At 37.1% G+C, this 22,797-nt stretch overlaps 1 protein-coding gene across 1 annotated transcript; it reads left to right on the top strand.

Annotated features, from left to right (window-relative positions):
* Positions 1–226: 226 nt before the first annotated feature.
* Positions 227–22,019, top strand: LOC130266833 (3-phosphoinositide-dependent protein kinase 1-like; the record flags this gene model as incomplete). Its single annotated transcript, XM_056516102.1, has 9 exons — positions 227–415; positions 11,087–11,356; positions 14,959–15,001; positions 15,187–15,324; positions 16,532–16,676; positions 18,981–19,078; positions 19,816–19,891; positions 21,323–21,391; positions 21,878–22,019. Coding segments are annotated over exons 1-9 (1,005 nt in total), but the record flags the coding sequence as incomplete, so codon positions are not given.
* Between the last annotated feature and the right edge of the window lie 778 nt (positions 22,020–22,797).

Here is a 22,797-nt window from a genome sequence, read left to right as displayed (position 1 = left end):
CGAGCTGAGCGGAGGGCGTGGCACTCCCGCAGCCCCGCCCGCCACGCCGCCGTGGCACGGGCCCTGCTGTGAGCGCCCGGGGAGGCGCTGCCCAGCGGCCCCGCCCTCTTCCGCCCTCACCGCACGCAGCTTCCTGGGGGCGTCATCCCTCAGCTGCGCATGCTCGGCTCGGCTCGGGCGCTGAGGCTTACGGGGGCCGCTCTGGCCTGGCTCGAGTGTGAGTAGCAGTTACCGCCACCAATGAGCGAGCTCAGCTCGCGGAAGCCCCACCTCCGGCGGGGGGATTGTTGTGGTGACGTCAGGGGCGGGGGACGCGGGCGTCTCATTGGCTCAGGCTGGGCCGAGCGCCTGGCGCGGAACGGGTGGGGAGCGGCCCCGGTCCGGGCGGGCCATGGCCAGCACCGGGAGCCCCCTGGTGAGTCCGGGCGCGGGGGGGGGGCCTGCGGGCCCGGCGGGCCGTGGCCTGCAGCGGCAGCCCCCTGGTGAGTCCGCCCCGGGCCGCGGCCCTCGGGCTGGTGGAAGAATAAGTAGGCCCGGGCGCTAGGGCTGGCCCGTGAGAGGTGGCCGGCCGAGCCCAGCGCTCTGGCGGCGGCGGGGGCCCGGTGGTCATTTGCGGACGGCCTCGCCTCCTGCGCCCGCTCGAACAGGGCGGGTGAGCGGGCGCTGCCGTCCGTGGGTCTGGTCTAGCCTTGTCTCTGCTCGCGGTCCTTCTTCCGTCCCCCGCTCTTGGGTCGCCGCGGGCCTCGCGGGAGGGCCCCGTTGTCACCCGAGCGTGGCCCGTTCGCGGGAGGAGCTGAGGCCGATGGTGAAGGGGCCGCACCGCGGCCTCTCGCGGATCTCCGTTTTCGGTTCCGGGTGCGGGGCGTTGGCGTGGCTGTGCCGGGCCGTCTCCCGCCGGGAGAACCGGCGTTGTTGGTCTGTGGGAGCTACCTCTCACTCTGTAATCGATTTCTTTTGTAGTAGGAACGAACGCGTGAGGAAGATCATGAGGGTCACAGTAGGAGGCCGTTTCAAACGTAGTTGTTTACGTTAGTCTGACAGCGTAAACTCGTTTTGTGTACACTGACGTATCTAGAAGATGGAGTTGTAACTGGTATACAGTCGTGGTAATGGTAAATCTTTTGTGTTGTGAGTTACACAGTTCAGTTAGAGTAGACATTCCCTCATGAAAAGAAAAATAATCACCAGCTTTCACTCATGTTGGTAAAACTGCCTAGCAGTGATATGTTCCTTATCCTCCTGTGCATGCTGCTGTGCTTTGGATCTTGTGTTCTGTCAGTTTTGAGTTGCCAAACTTCACTCTGCAGCACTTAAAACCTTTTCATCAGTTGGAATTGGCTAAGGAAGATTTTCTGTGGCGAATGGTGCAGCAGTGTTGATTCTTGACATGCTGTTTGAGTGTGCTGTCCTCTTCATGCTCATTAGGATGTTACACAGAATCATTTTTATTGACTGAAGATGAGAAATACTGTGTGAATGGTCCTACAGAGCACATAAAATGCTACGTTGAGGACTATGAGATAAACCAATTTTTGATAGTTAAAGGAATTAGTTTTGCTCTCTTGCTAGTTGATACAGCTCTATAGAGCTGCTTCTTAGCATCAGAGATGACTTCTGTTTACTTGGACTCTTAAACAGAGAATATGCTTTCCTTTATATTTCTGCTCTTGCTTATTGCCCATCTTTTTTGGGTTTTTCTCTCAGAAATGCTTGCATTTCTGTTCCTTTTCTATATACAATTTAGGTCCTTGTCCATAAGAAAAACATGCAGAGAGGGGACAAATTAAGAATGCAACTGACGACCATTTCGGTAGAAGTTAGGGTATTTTGTCAGGATAATTAGTTTTAATTCCTTCTCTTCCATTCTGTTTAATATATTCCTGGTCAGGTGAGTATACTGACAGGCAGGACCAGATAAAAGTGGCCCAATTCAACTAACCTTTTTGTAGCTCAGATGATATCAAATGTGGGAAATCTAGTATTTTTGAGACTGAAGAAGTTACTGTTTTTGTGATGGAGTTAATGACATGAATTCTGTGATTATTGTATTGTAAATGCATAAAATGGGATTAGGGAGGGGAGGCATGTGTAGAGCACAGCTTTGAAAGGAACGTTGTAGCAAAAGGAACGCTCTGCCAAAACAGTTAATTTCTGTATTTTTGTGTGCCAGGACAATTCCTAAAACGTTCCATTATTTTCTGAAGATGTGACATAAGGAAGGAGTTGTACTTCTAAGAAGGAAACTATTTTAGTGCAGCTTTAGTTGCGCATGCCAATGTGGTCTTAGTTATTTGCTGTTAATGCTATTATGAGTATATTGGGTCTCAAACCAAGCAGTGCCCTTCTTCTCAAAATGAGGAGTCTGGAAGTATGGTAATTCACATCTTCAATTGCAGCAATATCTTTGCTGGAATATATAGCTGCTCTAGCAATTAATAGATTCTACCAGTGTTTTTGACCTGATAAAGCCTGTAATGGAGGATGAATCTGGCTGAACAAAACTACTAGCTTCTTTTTATTCCCCCAGTGGAACTAATATGAACTACACTTTTCAAAGAACTGGGCTTTCAAGCACTTACATAGAATAAGTTTTGCATCTATGCTAAAAATTAAATGATGCTAAGATTAGATTATTAGATTACAAAGATTATGTTAAGGGTTCTGTTTGTACTTATTTGTAGGTGTAAAACTTCCAGATATGTATGAAGGGAAAACCCTTCAAGCCTCTGTATTTAATGTTCTCTTCTCCTTGGTTTTCATCATAAAACCATGACTAATCTTTATCACTCATGGGTTGGCTTTTAACTGAGATAAATTTTCAGTAAATCCCTTACCAAAGCAAAGTGCAGGATAGAAATTAGTAGAAGACATGGATGTTGAAAAGGTGCTCAAAGGTGGAAAAATCAAAAGTTTTTAAGAGGAACAGTTTTATATGCACTTGTATTTCTAACATTAGAAGAGCTACTGGAAAGGACATGATCCACAGAATAATCTGACTATCAAAGTGATGTTCTACTAAACAACGATTCTACCGTGTGGATAGGCTTTTTTTTAAACAGATTTTTCTTTAGGTTATTGATCTGTTACAGTTCCAGAAGTAAAGTCTGTTTTATTTAGCTCTTGAAACTCTACAAGTAGTTTACTGTAGCTGTATGTTGTAAGGTGCCCTGCAGGCTCAGGCTCATTGCACTTTCCTAAAGCAGATCAGTTGGAAGGCAGCATTGCCGGAAAAACTTGGAAAGGGATGCTGACAGCTGAAGTACTTGCAGGAATTTTTGTACAGAAGGCATGAAACAAGGGGCACAATCACTTTGTTAGACTGAAAAATGTAATGAATTGGCAACGTAATAAAAATAAATTTGGTCTATGAATATGTGAAACATTTTAGTAATACCTCTTTTTTAAAGGTAAACTTATATTTTTTATATATATTTGTCTAGAAAAGCTATACGGATTGCTGTAGAACTAGCATATTTATGGCATTCAGAAAATATGTGAGTGACCTTAATTTGGAAAACACTAGGTTTGAAAGATAAAATCCTTTTCCAAGTTCCTCATATTGGAGCTTTCGAAAGAATGCGTATGATGCCAAGCAATTATTGTTTCTACTATTTCAGATGGAAAAAACTTTCTTTGCAAGTTGCCAAGTTAGATTATGTGTATATAATAAAGATGGAAAGAAGGGGGAGAAGCAGATTTTCCTCCCCTCCTACTTCCCTTTCTGACATCTTATCTGCAGGTAAGCTTGTGGAAACTTACTGCAGTCTAAAGTGTCTGAAAGGACTGGAGACAAAATGCACAAAACTAGCTATTTGGTGTAGAACCTTATTTTTCATGCCGTATGAATGCTGTTCAAAATTGCTGTAGGAAATAAGTGGTTTCCTGTGTGAGTAAATATTGAACTTGAGAATTGATTTCTGCTTTAAAAGAGAAGCTGTAAATACTTCCCTTGCAAATATTTTATAATTCTTCATGGTAAAAAATTGTAAGGATTAACTTGCTTAGCACATTCTTTGGAAAAAATACTAAGTTCAGTGTTTGGTTCTTCAGTAATCCTGCAGGAATTTACAGTTCTTGACTGTGCCATGAATCCTTTGTACATACACTCCATCTGTATACTGGCACCTTGGTATGTCTGCTTCTCTGTTCTTCACCCCAAGCTGTTCTCTTTGCTGCCTGTAGCTGCTAGCAAGGAGCCTGGCATAGTGAGTCCTTTTGTGTTTGCCAGCCTGAGTCTCCGTCTGCTGTGCAGCACCTGATTATCAGTGTGCCTTGTGAGGTAGCTGGTGCGGTAGCCTGGGATCCAGACTGTTGCGATCACAGATGGCTTTTGTTTTCTTGTGAGCTAGCCTAGATCTGTTTATGATAAGTGAATTCTCAATGGCTTGTTTACATTATAGCTATTTGGGCCATAGGCTGACTTTGGGTTCTTGGAGATTCGAGTGATTTCCTGTTTCTGATTTGTTTTGAAGCACTAGGCTGTGGAAGGAGGCCTTAAATAGTCTGCCTCTGAAGATGATTAGAACTTAAATGGTTTGCTAGCAGTAGAGGAGGTTAGAGGGTAACTAGCTGATGTGCAAGTTCTTGTAAATCCTTTAATTAGCTTTAATCCCTGCCTGATTTTGGAGTTAGAATCCTGGAAATCAGTGGTAAGAAATACCACTGTACATAAGGTCATCAAATTTAGAGAAAGGTATTTGCATAAACTAAATTTTTGGATCAGCATTGCTTGGTATGTGAAAAATTATTTTCCCTAGAAATGAAAACTTGTGGATAAAATACCTTTATTCCCTAAAGGTCAAAACAATCTAAGAATATAGAGGTGTTCTCTGTGCTTCCAAAGCATTGAGCCTCTTGGCTATATTTTTGCTGATACAAGATGAAGCTGATATCCTCATTACTCACTTATGGATGAATTGTGTTATGGATTTACTGCACAAAGCAAGAAATGTCAGTAGACAAATAGTGCTTCTGTTGCCCACTGCTGCAGAGCTACCAGCCATTTTAGGTAAAATAGTATGTTTGACTGGGGAAAGCTTGAAGCTTTCAAGCTTTCTCCTTCCATTAATTTGTACAGTCTTTAATCTTGAAATGTATTACTAGGACATGATTTTTAAAGCTCTTTTGTTGCCTTTTAAATTACAGTTGTTTCTATCAAGATATTTTGTTAAGAGATTTTTTGACAGAAATGGTTTTATGCAGTGTTTCAATGAGCGCTTACCTTCCAGCGTTAGAGAGGCTTCAAATGCCACTGAGCATGAAGGTGAGCATAGTTGTTTTGATGGGTTAGAACCTGAGCTTCTTTAATGTTAGCATAGCAGTCTTTCTGGACAGCAGCAACAAAACCCCACTCCTTTTATGGAGCCAAGTACTTTTGAAATTTACATGGTTAATTCATAAAAATGATCTTTAAACAACAATTTTTTCATGTGGCAATATCTGAGATCAAAAATCTTCACCCTAGGTAGATGTATGACTTCAGATTCTCTTGCAAAACTAATTTGTGTTAAAATAGTTCTTATAATTGAACTAAGAGATGTTAATATATTAATTGAAATGTAATTGTTGGTAACCATTTATGAACCTTGATCAAAATAAAACTTTTGACAAGTTGTTCGGCTTCAGGCTGTTTTGCTGAATGGACTGTGAAAGTCCATTTCTTCAAGATATGTGGTGTTTAAGGGGTAGTTTGTTGGCTTATGAGCTAAACTTTAAGTTCTGTACGGTAATCTTTTGCATACCATTTGTTGATGAGGTTTGAAGGAGTGCTGATGCAGCTCTATGCAACATAAATGCAAACCACTGTTATACAAGATCACAAGATTAATGTTTGATGTAAATGCTTTTTAAATATCTCCAAATAACTAATACATGGAGTGGGGTTTGTTTGCTGCAGGTTGAAGAAAATGGCTTAACTATTGTCTTCAAAAAACTCTATAGAAAAAAAGTGTCCTGTTGTTTCGGGAAAATACTTTTGGAACCTAGTATGTATTTTTTAATACGTGCTTTTTTTTTTGTTTGGGGTTTTTTTGGTTTTTTTTTTGTTTTTTGTTTGTTTTTTTGGTTTTGTTTGTTTGTTTGTTTTTGTTTTTTTGTTTAGAGACGTGTTTGCTGTTAGAAATCATGTTGAACTTCTGTCAAGCTGAAAGTTTGAGCAGAGTATGTGTCTTTAAATGCCTCCCAGTTATTGTGGTGTTTTAATATGACTGTATGTATTTTGGTGTCAAAGTTAACCTATGAAGTGGGTGAACAGTTAACGAGCTGTGTGATGCATTCCAAATACTTCTGAGGCTTGGCTTACTGTGAGTTTTGTCCTGTTCATTACTTGCTTGATTTTATGTTACAGTAAAAAGACAGTCTGATAGTGACCTTTTCTAATGAACATTTTTTCTCTTTGGGCAAGTATTTTGATTACTTTAAAGCAATAATAATGTTGGCAGATAGATGTATTGTTAAATTCTTGAGATTATCTGGAAAACTTCTAAACATATTCGAAGTGTATATAAAGAGAAACTGGCATGCAATGGAATTTGATTAATCAGTATATTGTTTCTCCCTGTACAGATACATGTACAATTGGTTAATAGAGGATGCTGTTGTCACTTAGCAGAAAGTCTGATGATCCATTTTTAGACAGACATCCAGAGCATAAATAGAAATGAGCATATAAGGTCTGAGAACTGATGTTTACTGCAGTGTATGAAAGCACACTATCTATTATTGCTCTGGGTTGTCTTCATTCAGGGCACTTCAGTCTGGTGCAGCAGCAGACAGAATTTCTGAAAGGAGAACTGGCGTTAAATATTGATAGGGATCACGCAATAATCACTATACTTCTGCAAACAGCTCCTCTGTGGGATTGGTATTTATTGGTGCAAACTGTACTGTGCTCTCTGCACTGAAACATGAGGCCTTTAGTTGTATTTTGTTGCTCTGAATCAGTGTGTTTGTATCTTCAGTTTCTTGTACCTGAACTACACTGCTTTTGCTTGCATTCTCATTTTAGGTACTATGGGGTATAGTTTAGGGCATGTATTCAGGCCTAAGTATCTGACCTGATCAGTTGTTTTTTTCTTTTGGAACAAGGTGTGTTGCACAGTAGCCTTTGAACTGGAGATTGTCACAACTAGGTATTGGGGAACATAGAGAAGGTTAACATTTTAATTGTGAGATATGAGAGGGGAGGAGGCCAGTGGAAAAGCTGTCTGTAATATCTGTTAATTATCCCTTTATCCCTTCTGATTCTCTTCTTCAGATATGAGATGTCACATGCAGTTGGTGCATCTCTGTTAACCCTCTGAAACACCTGTGTGCCACGAAGAGAATGTATTAAATGTAGCTGCTTAGCTTTTAATAGGTTGTCAATGTTTAAATTGTAAGCAATACAAAATAAATTTTAGTTTCAGAACTTTTGGCTTACATGACAAGGTCAAAACAGTTTACACAACAGCTTAGGCTGAGCCTGTCTGACTTAAACTGCCTTTAGCAGAATCTTGGGTTGTGCCAATCTTATAGCTTATCATCTCATTAGCATTATTTATAATCAAAACAAATGTACCAGTTGATGTTTAAAGGTCATGTTGCTTCGTGTAAAAAATACTTGCTGTTACCAAGGTCTGCTTCCAAAGAAATAAGCCCTGTAAATAGTTAGATGGAAGAGGTTTTGTGATCATGTCTGCTCTGTGTCTTAATGCAGCTTGAGATTCCGTAATAGGCAGTAGTCAGACTCAGTGTTACCAGACAGCTGAGAGGTCAGGACCCTGTTCATACTGCTTTTCTTTGTAAGAGATCTTACTAGTAGAATTTCAGCAATAGCAAAGATATTCTCAGTCATCTTCAGTGTTCAACATCCTGTCAATTAGTACAGAAGTAAAGGATACTGGAAGATTTAGAAGCTCAGTCTCTAAATTTTTTTTGCTGCTGTCAGTTTTCATAGAACAGTCTCAGCAAAGTAGTGTTGCCAGTGTTGCAGTGTTGCAATTTTGTGGTGGGAAAAGGCTAGTGGAGATGCAGTTGTTGTGGTTGTAGTTGCTTCAGAGAAGTGTGCATATGTTTGATGCATATAAATGCATTAACAATTGTAGTAATAGTGCAGTTATCAAAACGCTGAGTTGCAGAGGGAAAAGGTATGTGTCCCTTTAGGTGGCAGGGAGGAAAGAAAAAATGTGTTATCTAGTGGGCCATTTGCATTGATTCCAGTTTACTTAAAGTTTATTTCTACTGTTTGCAGACAAGTGGGGAAAAGAACAGCGTTAGTATTTGTTTTATGTATAAATAAAAAGAATCATGTTTCTAGTTATTTAGTGAAAACTACTTGATGAAGATTTTGAAATTACTTGATCTTTAATACCACATACATTCAGCAGATTTGTTATTTTCTTCCTTGAAAGGTTTTCAAACTCAAGTATGTTGCACTAAGAATGAAACTACTTCTATATGAAAGTAAATGAAAACCCTTAAGGGTTTGGGAAAAGTAGTATTAAAGACTAGTTTTTAAAGAGATTGAATTACTAGATCAGTGGTTATCAGTATGGTCCATGGTGATACATGACATGCAGTAGGAAAGTCTGTCATTACTATGTGAGGATCTGGGCTTTCACTGGCTGCCAGCTGAGAAATGTTGATAATTGCTAGAAGAGCATCCTCAAGCTTCTGAGAATTGCACATGCAGTTTAGAACATTTTAAGTTTCCATTACTGACTTTTTATTTCACTAAAAAATGTCTGCATCTGGCAGGAGAAGGATCTTAAGTCTGATTTTTACAAAAGAGTGATGATACAGGTCAGATATCTCTGGCATATGGGAAAAACTGTATGTAGAGACATATATGGTTTCTGCAGACATGTTTTTTGAAGCCTTTCAAAATAAAACTGAGAAGGTAAATAATACAGGACAAAATACTAAAGAAGAATATATGGAGTATGGAAGGGCGAGTGTAGGAATTACCTTTTTCTAAAAACATTGAGGTGCAGTATAACAGACCTAGTTGCATAGTTCTGTAATTTCTTAGGTAACTGATCCTTTTAAATCTATTGCATGTATATCTGTTCTCCTTGTTCCTAATCTTCACTTTCCTTTGAGAAAGTCAGGGGACTAATTGAGGTTATATCCTGACTGAAAATAACCTTCTCTTCCTACAAAGTCCTTTACTTCTGTCTCTTCCCTCAGGATTTTTCTATACTTTGTATTCATTGTGACTTAATTTCAGTTGCTGTGTAACGAAATATACTGTATCCAGCACCCTTTCCCCCCTTTTTCACAGTGCTCTCTGATGCTTTTGTAGTGGATTGTTTTCTTGCTTGTTTGGTTTTTCAAGGTGATCTTGCTAGCTGTGGAATCTAATCAGACCCCTCCTGCAATGCTACTGCTTTATTTACATGTAAAACTTCATTTGTTTATTTGTGACTGGAGCCAGTTCATAGTTTAGATCCTGATATTGAGTATGTGTGTCTGTTTTATTTACTGTATTTCATTTAATGGAATGGTTTTATACTGGCATCACTTAAGTTGCTGAGAACTCAAGCTTGTGCCAGTCTTGCTAGGAAAGGGTGCAATCTGATTTTAATTCTAGCTGGTGTGTGCCTTTAGATGCATTGCTGTTTGAGTAGCTGTCGGAAGGAGAGGTGATTCATCTAGGATATGAAAATGCTGGGGACAATAGTTAGTCTGCAGAAGGTGTCAGCTAAAATATATATGTGTGTAAGGCATAAAAGGAGCTGTGACCTGTAGGACATATGCTTTAATGTGTTTGTGCATAATAATAGTATCAATTTTAAATAAAGGCAGCTTTTCTTTACTGCACAGAGCACAGCCAGGTGAGGAATCGCTTGTTTGCGAGTTAGGTTCCTTAAGAGCCACGTGCATGAGTGAGTGCCAGTCCAATTCCATTCTAAAGTGCCTTCTGACAAAAATGCAGAAAACTGTTTCAAACTGAAATTCATGAGGTAAAAAAATTCATTTTGTGAGAAGTAATTTTTAATTTGGTAACATGATGTATATTGCAGACTCTCTGACGTGGTTATACAATACATCTATTTTGAGATTAGGTGATTTTCATTAAGTCATAGTTTAATTCTGCTAGACGTATGTTAGAATACTGAGATTTAAAAAAAAAATGTTCAGCCAGTGTTAACTTTCTTAAATATTTCCTTTGCTTACATACAATTTTTTTTTTTTTTTGTCAGCAGTAGTTCAGCAGAGCTCTCCTATTTTTTTTTTGTATTTTCTGGCCAGTTTCAAGTAAAACACCAGAAGTGGTCCCTGGCAGACTAATTGAGGTGTATTACCAAAAGAGATGTAAAGCAACTTGACAAGGTTCCTTGATCTTACTTGAGGAAAATAGATAAAAGCGTACCAAATGACAATTTGCTTTGTATATTACATTAATCAGTTTTAGGAGTGTGTCTTCTTGTATTTACTGTTTTCTGAGGTATATCTGTTCTTTTTGTTTTGCAGTTGGGTTGTCTTTATGTGGCCGTATGTACAATTTAAGTAGTGCAATCTCCCTTATTTTGAAAGGTCATGAATCAGAGTGTTCTTCAAAAAAAAGTTGTAGGTGTTGCTAATTATTGAAGTCTTCAGCTGATCTGTCTTTTTTTTATGTTATCTTGTTTATTTTTGTCCTTCCCCAGTGTGTACTAAAGATAAATACTACCAGAGAAAGTCAAATTCCATGTAAAAAATTAAAAATGTGTCCTTTGTCTCCATTAAAGTTTTCATGTGTTCATTTTAGAGTTCATTATAGCTTGGATCTCTGAACTAATGTTACTGGTAAATACAGGTGTTTGTTGCATGACTAGAAATTTAAGGTCATGTTATTAGTAGGAGAAGGTACTTTGGAATTTGATAACTTGGTGTTAGAAGCATTTTTTTGTGTTTAAAACAAGCATTCTTGAACTAGTGTTCAGAGATTTAACCTATGGGTATATGACAGCATGACCTGAATAGAGTTATTTATCAAATTGAAGCTGCCATTTCCAAAATAAATATTTATATTCTCTCCTAAAGAGATTTTTAATGATAACCCTTTCAAAGAATTTTTATGATACTTGGATGGGAATAATAATAGTTTCATTTCTCTTCTCAGTATGATGCTGTTCCAATCCAGTCAAGTGTGGTGTTATGCTCCTGTTCGTCCCCTTCAATGGTGAGGAACCAAGCAGATTCCAGCACTCCATCTGTCATTTCCACTTGTGGCAGCAGACAGGGATCTAACATGGAGGGCACAGCACCTGAATCAAGATCTAATTCAAACTCCTTGCAGCAGCATATGGGACAGCAGCCTCCACAGCCTCGAAAGAAACGACCTGATGACTTCAAATTTGGGAAAATTCTGGGTGAAGGATCTTTTTCAACGGTAACTATATTTTTTTATTAGAAGTGACAGTTTATCTTAGGTAAACTTGAAAATTTGTTGTGTAAGATTGATGAGATGGAAATAGTGGAGAGAACAGTTTGAAGAGTGAATGAAGGACATAATGGATTTAAGCTTAACTGTTAAAATTGAGTGTTGCCCTAAGTATGGGTGGTGATTTTTTTTTTTAAAGTTTTTTCTAAATTGATCAAAAATCCTGTAGTGACTTGATGCTTGGATGTTCAGTCAACATTGCTTTCTAATGTAAGCGTGATAGCCATAATAGGTTATGTAAAAAGTTTGATATGAAGGACTGGAACTGGTCTAGGAGCCTGTGGTAACAACTATGCAATGTCCTTTCTATGGCAGGAGGTACTGCCAGATTCTTTTGGAAGAAAGGTCACTGATACTTCTCCAGTATTCTTTCTCAGCCTCTGGTCCTTGAGGACTTAGTGAGTCACAGTCAGTGTGTTTGTGTTCAATAGCCTTAAATGATTTGTTTCTCACATCCACAGCATTGCACAAAAATGAATTACTTAAATGTAACCTTAATGGAACCATGGAACAATTAATACTTTCATTTGATGGTTCGATCGTTTCCCAGTTGTAAGACAATAATATTTCTTGTCTTTTTCATATGATACGTGTTGTATCAAATTTTTGGTTATAGGTCTCTAAATGTTGGGGTTTTCTGGTTTTTCCGGAACAGCCTACTGCAGTGTTTAGGATGCAGGCCTTAGTAATTTGTGCTCAAACACATAGTTTGCATAACTTGCAGGTTTCCCTAAAGAATCCGAGAGAGTTGTTGTGGTTTGGCTATACCACGACACTTTGCTTCAGCAATGCACTTTTCTTTTCAGCTTTTGGTCTCTGAAGGTTAATGCCATGTTCCTTGTAGGTAGAGAAATTCATAGGGCTTAGCCCAGACTCTGAATAAACTTTTGTCCAGTGTTCTGCTACCTGTCTCCCTGGATGACAGCACAACCCCTTTGATGTATCAACTTCAGAGCATTTGATCTGTGGGGAATGTATCTTTATGTTGTTATCAAAACATCTTGTTGAAAACCATATGATTTATTCATATTAAACATGGTTGTAGACTCATATATCTGACTCTACTCCCCAAGGTCCTCACCAGTATTCTAACTGAAAAGTGTTTATCTCAAAAAGCAGGGGCCTTCATATTACTGTATATCCAATGACAGCTTCAGATTAAAACATTTTCTTCAAGGTCATAATGAATATATTCCATTTTCTTGGACTTCTGTTAAGCTACCACAAACTCCTACCTAGTGCCAGGGCTACATTTTAAATTCAACAGAAATACACATGATGTGGCTACAGGGTTTTTCTTCAGAGCACTCTCCAATTTTGTGGGATCTTCTTCTGCAGCAGCAACTTCTTGGACCCATGCCTGATATTAAAAAACACACAAAGGCAGAGCTTTATACTTGTTGTTCTGCTCTTTTAAACTGAGAATTTACTTGCTTTGTAGACAGGTTCAAGCTTCTTTCAGGATAATAACTGTTATGTGGTGGAAAAATTATAATTTTCATGATTAAGGAGACATGTTGTGTAGCTCACCTCCTTCTATATGGTGGGTGCATATATACTGCACCTTGGTTTTGTCTCCACCTATAAATGAGGCATTTCTTAAAAACAGGAGCTCTAAGGAAGTATGATTATCTGGCTCAAGCCAGTTCTTAAATGTAGGCTACCTCTGGCAGCCTGAAGTATTTGTTCAGGTTTAGAGTGGGGCTTGGTCATGATGCCAGTTATTTCTGCTTTGTAGCTTCTAAAGGTTCTCTGCTCTACCTATCTCCCCTTCCTTAGATTTGGGACGTTTAACTATGTTTCTTGCCTTGCTGTTGTCTGAATTTACAACTTACACATTTACATGTTGTGTGAATGCTTTTGTTTTTCTGTTTTTCTATTAGTTTTTTTTTAAGCTATCCAGCTAATGTCTAATTACTTTCTCTAGAATTTACATTTGTTATCACTTCTGTTACTTCTCCCCATAGGGTGGATAAGATTCAGGCCCCTGATAACAGAGACATTTTATTAATATGTACCTCTGAGGTTTTTTTTTTTGCTTTTTTTTTGCTTTTTTTTTGTGCATTTCTACTGTATTTTTCTGGATTGTTAGTTAGGAGGAAATTAAGATATATGATATATATTCTTTAGTGGGGAAGGAACTTGAGGGTACCAAAGTACTCTGGCTATCAGGTGAGTGCTCAGTGTACTTAGAACACAGCTGTTCAATATCAATGTATGTGGGTAACACCTGTGAAATGCAATGTAGAACTGGGAAAGAGTCAGTCGTTTAATTTGCCAAGATATATTTTCATCTGTGTCAGCTGATCCCTTCTGCCATCTGAGTATGATCTCTGTGTATGTGGGGTTTTATTTAATAACGGCCTTTTAACTTGACCTGCTTTCAGAAGCTTTCATTGTAGATATGGTTGATGAAACCTAGCTATAAAAATTAGAAAAGTTAATAACATTCTCATTCAGCTGCACATCTTATCTAATGTTACATGTGTACACAGAAGCATCTCAAAAATTCCTTATGTAGAGATGCAGATATTAACGGACTGGTTGTTTCTAATAGAAATGTTTGTTGATCGAGTACTGTAAACTTCAATGGGTTTTTAGGAGATGAAATTTTAAAGAAAATTAAGGGTATCTATTGCTACTGAACTGAACTCAATTTTCTAGTACTAAAGAGTGCAACTGCATGCACTTCTTTCATCTGAAAACATGTCTTATTTAGATTTCCTAAATACCTAACATTTAGCATCAGGTGTGTAGTAATATTTTGGAGTACTCTGTTATAATTGGTTTTGCAAGGGATTAGAAGCAAGCCTGGTGCAGTGATTAAAAAATAGCATAAAGTTGAGATTTTGGCAAGGTGTTGAAATGGAGATAAACTTACAATGAGAAAAACAGAACTGTACTCCTCAGTTGTTACAAGGTTATTGCTTGCATTCATACAAGAGAACATTTCAGATTGTCTATAAAATTGTCTTTTGTAAGTACTTCCTTGAAAATGAGTCTTGTGTTCATACAAAAGCTTTTCTCTTTAAAAATGTAAACCTGCTTGCCTGAAATTTCATTTCTTGCTTCTACTCATTTGAAATCTTCTGTTCCTTTTTTAAAAATATTTTTCTTAACAAATTGTCAATAGCTGAAAGTTCTTTCTCACTTCTTCCTTTTGTTCTCTCAGATATATTTTATTTCAATCTTTGCCATCTGCATTAAGGAAAGTATTGTGACAATTATTTTTATAACTGTTCCTCAGCATGCTTGTTGCTTTTTGCTCCCTCCTTTAAGAAAATTTGGCAGTTTACTTTTACTTACATTAAAATATTCAGAATTCTTCTGGAAAAAAATAGTTCTGTATTTACACTCTTACATGTGTAAGTCTTTTGGCAAGGCAAGCATTGGTCTGCTGAACTGGGTTTCTGCGGAAATCTTGCTGAAGCCAGCACAATATGAACACGTGCTTAAATATTTTGCTGTGTTCCAAACACTTCCTGGAAGATCTATATTAGTGTATGTGTTTAGTGGCCAGTTACAATATGCTTTCTTTCCTCTGGCAACAGGTTGTCTTGGCTCGAGAATTGGCAAGTTCTAGAGAATATGCCAGTAAGTATTGAATCCTTTAACATGAACTTTTTGAAAATACAGTATCAATGAAGGTCCAGTTACAAAACAACTTTTGAAGGAACAGAATTAGTGGTTTCATGTTAATTATATGTAACCAAAAAACTCAAGAATAAGATGGGCTTCATTTACTTCTTGCATTTTTACTCGCTCTTTTTTTCATTAAGTTAAAATTCTAGAAAAACGTCATATCATAAAAGAAAACAAGGTACCATATGTGACACGAGAGAGAGATGTAATGTCCCGTCTGGATCACCCTTTTTTTGTGAAACTCTACTTCACCTTTCAGGATGATGAAAAGCTATGTATCCTTGCACATTAAAAGTTGCTGTAACATTTTCTTAGGAGTAACGATATCCAGTTTTGGTTCCTTGAAAAATGGTCTAACAGAAATGATGGAAATAACTTGAGGTATTTAAAATATCCTAATGTAAGTGATGCAATTTTTGTAGTCATGCTTTTAGCAGAAATTAAGCAGATCAAATGAGTGGGTCCTCTCAAAGAGAAGACTAGGTGTCTTGTGGGACAGAAAGGAGCAATTAAACAAATTGTTCATGTGATTAATGTTGAAGGGTGACTTGTAATAATCCAAGTTTAAAATAATTTAAAAATTCTAAATTGGTGGGTATGAGAAGTGTTTTAGAAGTGTTTTACTGCTGATGTATATGTGTATGTATATCTATCTATCTGCCTATCTGTAGTAAAACACAGTAATTCCTGCATTTAAAATAGGGATAGCCAGCTATATTTCTTACTAGTTTCATTTCTACAAGTAGAGCTATTATTAAAAGTTTTTTAATGTAAATATGAAGGTGCTTCTAGAATAATCTGAATCCTCTGTTTGGGCTACTGTTTTCCTAGATCTCTCTAGCAGTAATTGCAAAGTGCATTTTCATCCTGGAAGCTCATTGCTTGACTGTTGGCTTTTTGCTTTTCTTTTTTTTTAACTTTGCGAAGAAAATGTTAATTATGTGAACTTACTCTTGAGCCTCCTACTTGGAATTCGCTGTGCCAAGCGTGAAGGTATAGATAAGTCTATTCCTGGGGTCAAATAAGTTGTTTTCTGGTTTTCCCAGAAGCTGCTAGTAGTACTGGCAAGCCTTATGTGTCATACAGTATGAGCTCACAAGGTGTCTTTTTAGTGTAAACATTTGCTCTGGTAATTTCCAAGTGATGAAACAGTTTTTAACTTATATCAGTTATTACTGTAAATAACTCTCTTTGAGGGCTATTATGTATGTAATTTAAATTAATTATTCAGGTCACTCTGTGGAAAAGATACAAAGTTAACCCTTTATGCAGTTTTTGCTATGCTAAGAAATTTGGACCCATGTCCTAGGTTGTTAATATATTTAAGAAATTATTTGGGGTTGCTACTTACAAAGTTTCAAATTAACCAACTTCTTCCCTGTTTTTCATGTATTTTTACTAGTATTCTTCTCTTTGGAATAAGATGTGGGGATTTTTGTTTTAGAGTGGCTTAAAGATAAACCTTAACTAAGTTACGTTCAGATTTCGGACTTAGCTATGCCAAAAATGGAGAGCTACTAAAATATATACGCAAAATTGGCTCATTTGATGAGACCTGTACAAGGTTTTACACTGCTGAAATTGTATCAGCCCTGGAGTATTTGCATGGCAAAGGAATAATTCACAGGTAATAAAAAATTGAGACAGACATGCAGTTGATCATGTAAGAGGTGGGGTTTTTTTCTATAAACGTTCTTGGTGACGTTAAAAGGAAAGGTGTATTTTGTGGAAAGCTGAAGAGCACAAATTGCATTTGATCAGCCCTAGCACGTTTAACATCAGTAGTTAAATGTAGCAAATTTGAGGAGAAGAGCCCATTGCTGTTATACCAACTGTTGGAGCAGGAAAACGTAAGAAAACCTTCTGGCCTTGAACTGACACTACCAAAAACTTGTCTTTCAAGCTTAGTTGGTCGGCCTGAAAACCAGAAACTGACTTTTTGCTTAGCTACTTTTTTTCTTGTGCTGCTGTGTAGCAAAAGTAACTATAATTCTTTTTGTGTGTGGCTTAATGTGTACTATATAATCAAGTAAAAATTTATATCAATTTACACTGGGTGGACAATGTCCACAAAACTGCACAATAATTAGGTAAGTGGCGAAATTAATGAAGTTTGAGTAGTACTTTCAAAGTTCTTGATGTAATATATTGTTTGGATAATCATGTTTTGTCATTCATGTTTATTAAATAAAGCTTTAAGTGCAAGACATCTGAGCTGCAGAACTTCTTTTTGGGTAAGAAATCTATTTGGTTTAGGTTACCAAGCAGTTGTCATGGGACACTAGATGCTAGTTGGCAAAAAGTTGACTAATTATAATTCTGGTAGCATTATTTCTTTGAGTTACTGCAAGAACAGTTTTCCTTTTAAATACAAGTTTTTGTGGAATAATTTTAATTAGAATCCGAGGGGAATGGATGTGGAAAGTACTGAAAGCATAAGATTTTCAGCAGGGGCGGGGGGGGAGCTCAAGATCTCCCAGTTTCACTTTGAATTTGGTTTGTGTGTTTAGGCTGAGTGAATGCTTATAAAATGGATGTAGCATGATTGTCAGTGTTACTAAACCTATATTGGAAACCTTATATTAGAGAAGAGCTGCTTTATATTTGTTTTTATATGAAGGACCCTACAAGGAGCTCAAAAGAAAACTGAAATTGTGCAATTAGAGAACTTAGTATGAAGTTTGAGGACACAGCTCTAGCAATGCCTGAAAACTCTTAGGATTTTTTGCTGACTGAAGAAGAATTACACGAGATAAAACCACTCGAAAATTTATTAGATATCTCTCTGTGTATCTAGGTATATAGCTATAGATCCATAATCCAATATTAATGCAGGTATACAATATATTATGTAAACAGTATATATAAAGTGTATATAAAGTATCTACATACATATGTATTTTAAAAAGCCCTACACAGAACTCTTAAAAGAGTCCATTCCATTAATGTACTTTCTACTCCTCTCTTAGGACAGGCACGGGAAAATCAACAGGAATTTTATGGCTTATTGTTCCCTGTACTAGTTTCCAGACTTTAAACTGTACAGCTCATACTTTTCCATAGTAGGGGGCTTTAATCTAGAGAAAATAATGCTGCACAGTGATTGACAGAAGCAGCTTTTAGTTTTTACTGTTTTTTTTCTTGCCAGTCAAATGAAACAACTTCCATGCTGCTAGATTTCTTTTTGAGCATTCAAAGATTCTGCTTAGGAGAGAAGTATGTAGGTTTTTTTGGATTGACTAAGGAAACTTGATGCTAAGGCATATCATATCAGTGTAGATAAATGCTCTTAAGTTGTTTCTAATGCACCTCTTGACATCTAGCTCTCTACTGCTATCTGTTGTGTTTGTGATACTGTAAAGTCTGATTTTATTCAGAATCAGGTGGTGTCTATGCAAATGGTAGGCATGTATTTGAAATACAGATTATGCATGGAGCTGATCTAGGTCCTTAGCTAGTCAGGACATTTAGCTGGGGCTGAGTTTGCCAGTGTTTGACAAACTGGAGTTTTGCACTGAGGAAACAGACACAGAAAATCTTAATGCCATATCAGTCTGTCAGATGTTATTTAAATTAAGGCTTTGGAGCAAAGGGGCTTGGGGTTTTGTATGTGTTTCTGTGAGGTTTTTGTTGGGATTTGTTTGGAGTTTTTGTCTGTTTTTTTTTTTTTTTTAAATTTTTGAACATGTGACATGCACAGTAGCATAGTTTTGAGATGATTATTTACTTGATGTTTTTAAAAAAAAGTTAATTAATGGATGTACCAAAATCTGTTAGTCTGCAGGTTGACAGCTACAAGTTAGAGAAGTTGTTGTAACAATGTTTATAGAATGACAGCATCATTTATTATAGCATGATGTACTTCAGTCAATAGACAGTTTTTCAACTTTAATTTGTGTGCTGTTTGAATATAAAAATCTGTCTTTTCCAGGGACCTTAAGCCAGAGAACATCTTATTAAATGAAGATATGCACATTCAAATAACAGACTTTGGAACAGCAAAAGTATTATCTGCAGATAGCAGACAAGGTTTGCCATTATTCATTATATGACACCAATAATTACAGCAAGTGATCCTTTGAAAATGTACATATGCTGTATTTACCAGATGGTAACCTCAAATATCCTTACCTCACCTAAATTCCTAAAAGATCTCAAAACAGTTTTGACTATCACTACTTAGATTATGTCAGAGGAGGTAATGTTTGGTGTAGTGGAATACCAGCTAGATTACCAAATATACTGGGAAGTTGAACTGCTTCAGATTACTTAGTTTTCATTTGCAAGACAAGAGTACACACAATGGGTCACCTGATACAGTAAGTTGTAACTCTGCTTACAAGTTTAACTCCAGTGGCTGACAGAATGGCACAAATGTGAAGCTTGTAGAATTAATGTGTCTGCAGATGCTACTAATAGCCTGTAAATAGGTGCTGCAAACAATGCCTGAAAAAAAGCACTAGGCTGAACTGAATTCAATTGACTTTTTTCCTTGACTGTAGCAAACTTGTGTTGGTAGACTTTAAGTAAGTAGCTAAATGCCTAGCTTCTTGAACCAAATAGGTATCACTGAGATGGATTTGTTTCTTCCAAGCAGGTATTGTGGATAGGTAGAGTTAAATTATCATGAGTTGTTTGCAGCATTATGTAACTTGGAGTGAATTGCCTTTTTGTTTTTTTAATTTTTTTTCTAACTGGATGAAGAAGGGGTGTATTGGCTTATGCATAAGTATGTGTTTGCTTATTTCTTTCTATTTCCTTAACAGCACGGGCAAACTCATTTGTAGGGACAGCACAGTATGTTTCTCCAGAACTGCTGACAGAGAAATCTGCCTGTAAAAGGTGAGGACTCTGTATTCCAGAACTTTACTGACTCTGTCAGGAAACTGTCAAATGGAAAGGATGGGATAAATGAAAAAAGCACACTTAGTAATTTAAACAAACAAGATGCTTGAGTATTATAAGAGAATTTGGAACTTTTTCTTACCAAATATTGCTTCTTGTCTGAGGGCAGGTTTCCTCAGTTCATCTACTTTTTTGAGTTCTGCTAACAGGATTAGGTGTTGTTGGAAAAGAAGATGTGCATTTCTTACCCATAAATCAGAAAAACTTTTTCTGTTATCTAGGTAATATAATTATTTTAATTCTGTTTTATACAAGATTGATCAAATATGGTATTTCCTGCTGTAGTAACAACAGAATGTCAGATGCTGTTCAGTTGAGAAGGCTGCAGCTTTCTTTCACTTGTATTTAGATCAACTTGCAGTTATCTTTCATAAACTATACTTCAGATTAAAGCTCATCTCTCTGCCTGGTATGAGTGATGCCCTTAAGAAATTGCTTGACTCATTAAAACCACTTGTTGATGGTAAACTACAGAATGTGTATATCTATTTTTATTGCAATGATGGAAGAGTAATCTAGTTGATAACAAATCACAGGTAAAAAGGATAATTTATATGAATAGGTGTAGTAATTTGTGCTAGCATTTCGTAAAGTGGTAGAGATACAATCAGACTTTTTACATCTTTTAGTGAAGAGCTTTTGACTGTATTGCATAATGGAAGGACTTAATCAGACTATCATCTCCTTTTATAAGTTGCACAATACTTCACTTGTACAGAAAACACTTGAGTAGTTTTAAGTCTTTGTTAGTATTTTAGTCTTCCATGAGGATTTTGAATATTTAATCAAATCTATGGATAGCTTACCTTGAGACAAAATAAGGTAAAAGTGTTCTTTCAGGCCAACACACTAAAACTTTCCTTTACCCACTGTGCTAAAACATAGCTTTCCCATACCATTATAGCCCATCTTTTTGTTTGTGTCTTAAGAAAAGCATTAAGTGGAAAAGGTAAAAAACTGTAATATTGTAATGTTGTAATTTATTCTGATTCTTTAAATCAAATATTTAGAGAAAAGTATTTTAACTCTGAAGGGACATATATTGAATTAAGTTGAATGAATCCTTGAAATGTCATAATGTGGATAATCAGTACTATTTCAGAGTCATTACATACCCATTATTTTGACTGAGAATTCAGCTGTCTTCCAGTTTTTGTGGGACTGTTTTTTCTTGAAAGCTATATTGCTCACCTACTCTTCTGTCAAGGGCTGAAGTGAAAATAGTGTGAAAATTATACAAAGCAGATTTGTCCACTGGGTTCATGCTATGTTCTAAGTAGCAGAAGGTTAAGAACTTTTCTTTTTAAATTGCATTTTAAAGATTTTTTTTACAAAAAGATGCTATGTTTTTTCCTCTTTGTTTTGAAGCTCTGACCTCTGGGCTCTGGGATGCATAATATATCAACTTGTAGCTGGATTGCCTCCATTTAGAGCTGGGTAAGAGATTTGAGCTATTTACATGTGGATCATAAATATATTGTCTCTAATTGGATTTTTACCTTGCTACCAGTTCTGAAGTATTTTCATGATGCAGAGCTGGTGTTAATGTCATGCGTGCTGTTATTTGTCCTTTTTGATGCCATGAAGTTGCTTAGACAGCTATAACTAGAGCTGCTGAGAGATTGCTTAAACTATCCTAGAATTTGACACTTCATTTGTGCCCTGGTGGTTAAGATGCACCTATATGTGAAGAAGTTTTTAAGGCATATACTCAACACTCTCTGTTGAGTCATTTGAGCTTTTCTTGTTATTGCTCAAGTATCTGGTGCTTACAGGATCATAGTACCCCTTCACCCTAGGAAGATTTATGGGAATGTAACTTAACTTGTAGATTTCTTGTTGAAAATTTATCTGGTTATTCAGGTTAAGGTGAAAGAACCATAAGAACTAATAACAAGAGCTAATTATTTTTCTCTTCTGCAGAAATGAATATCTTATATTCCAGAAGATAATAAAATTGGAATATGACTTCCCAGAAAAATTCTTTCCCAAGGCAAAAGACCTTGTGGAGAAGCTATTGGTAAATATTTGTGCTTTTCTTCTTGAATGTAGTATGCTTGTCTTGGTCAGTTTTATAACTGACCAAGTACCTCAATGCCTAACTTCTTGAACCAAAAGGAATCACTGAAATTGATTTGTCATTAAATGGTTTGATGACATTGGAAACATTCAGCTTATGCTGTTCTCTTTTCTGGAAGTTTCTATGCACTCTTGTAAATCTTATAATGTGAACATCTGTGAGCATTATTGACTGTGTAGGGGACTGTCATGAAAATCAACATCTATTATAAACAGCACTTAGATTTTTTTTTTTTTTTTTTTTTAAATCTGAATTCTGAAGTATGGACAAGGAATGTCTTTCTGTGAAATGGAAGCAAACAATTCTAGATACTGTGCATTACAAGCAGAAGTTAAGATTCAAATACTTAGGCTTACGTAGTTCTCAGATTAATTGTTTTTGTGTTGTATAAGGGCTCATTTAGTTGAAAACAGCGTTCTGTACATCACAGGCAGATATAGTCATTACAGTATAAATCCAGTTGCCTTGCATTTTAGCATGCAGTTGCCTTGCACTTAACATGTCTCAGTAGTATCAGCCTAAGAATTTCTGTGAAGGTTTGACAAATAGGAAGAAAAAGTTGTTCCGTTCCATCAGTCATGACACTCAAGTGAATATGCAGAGAACATACTAGGTGTTATAAGCTTTTTTAAGTTCAATAGTCTATCATATTGTCAGGGGATGAGGAGGAAGCACTTACCTGTGTGGATGATGATGAATACAGCCTAAAATGCCTGGCAGTGCGTTCCAGTGTCCAGGACCAATTCTATGGCCAAGCCAGTGT

Source organism: Oenanthe melanoleuca, unplaced genomic scaffold, assembly GCF_029582105.1.
Source record: "Oenanthe melanoleuca isolate GR-GAL-2019-014 unplaced genomic scaffold, OMel1.0 S272, whole genome shotgun sequence".
Taxonomy (NCBI): domain Eukaryota; kingdom Metazoa; phylum Chordata; class Aves; order Passeriformes; family Muscicapidae; genus Oenanthe; species Oenanthe melanoleuca.
The sequence above is the reverse complement of the archived record's forward strand: the minus strand, read 5'-3'. Positions and strand labels throughout refer to the sequence as shown.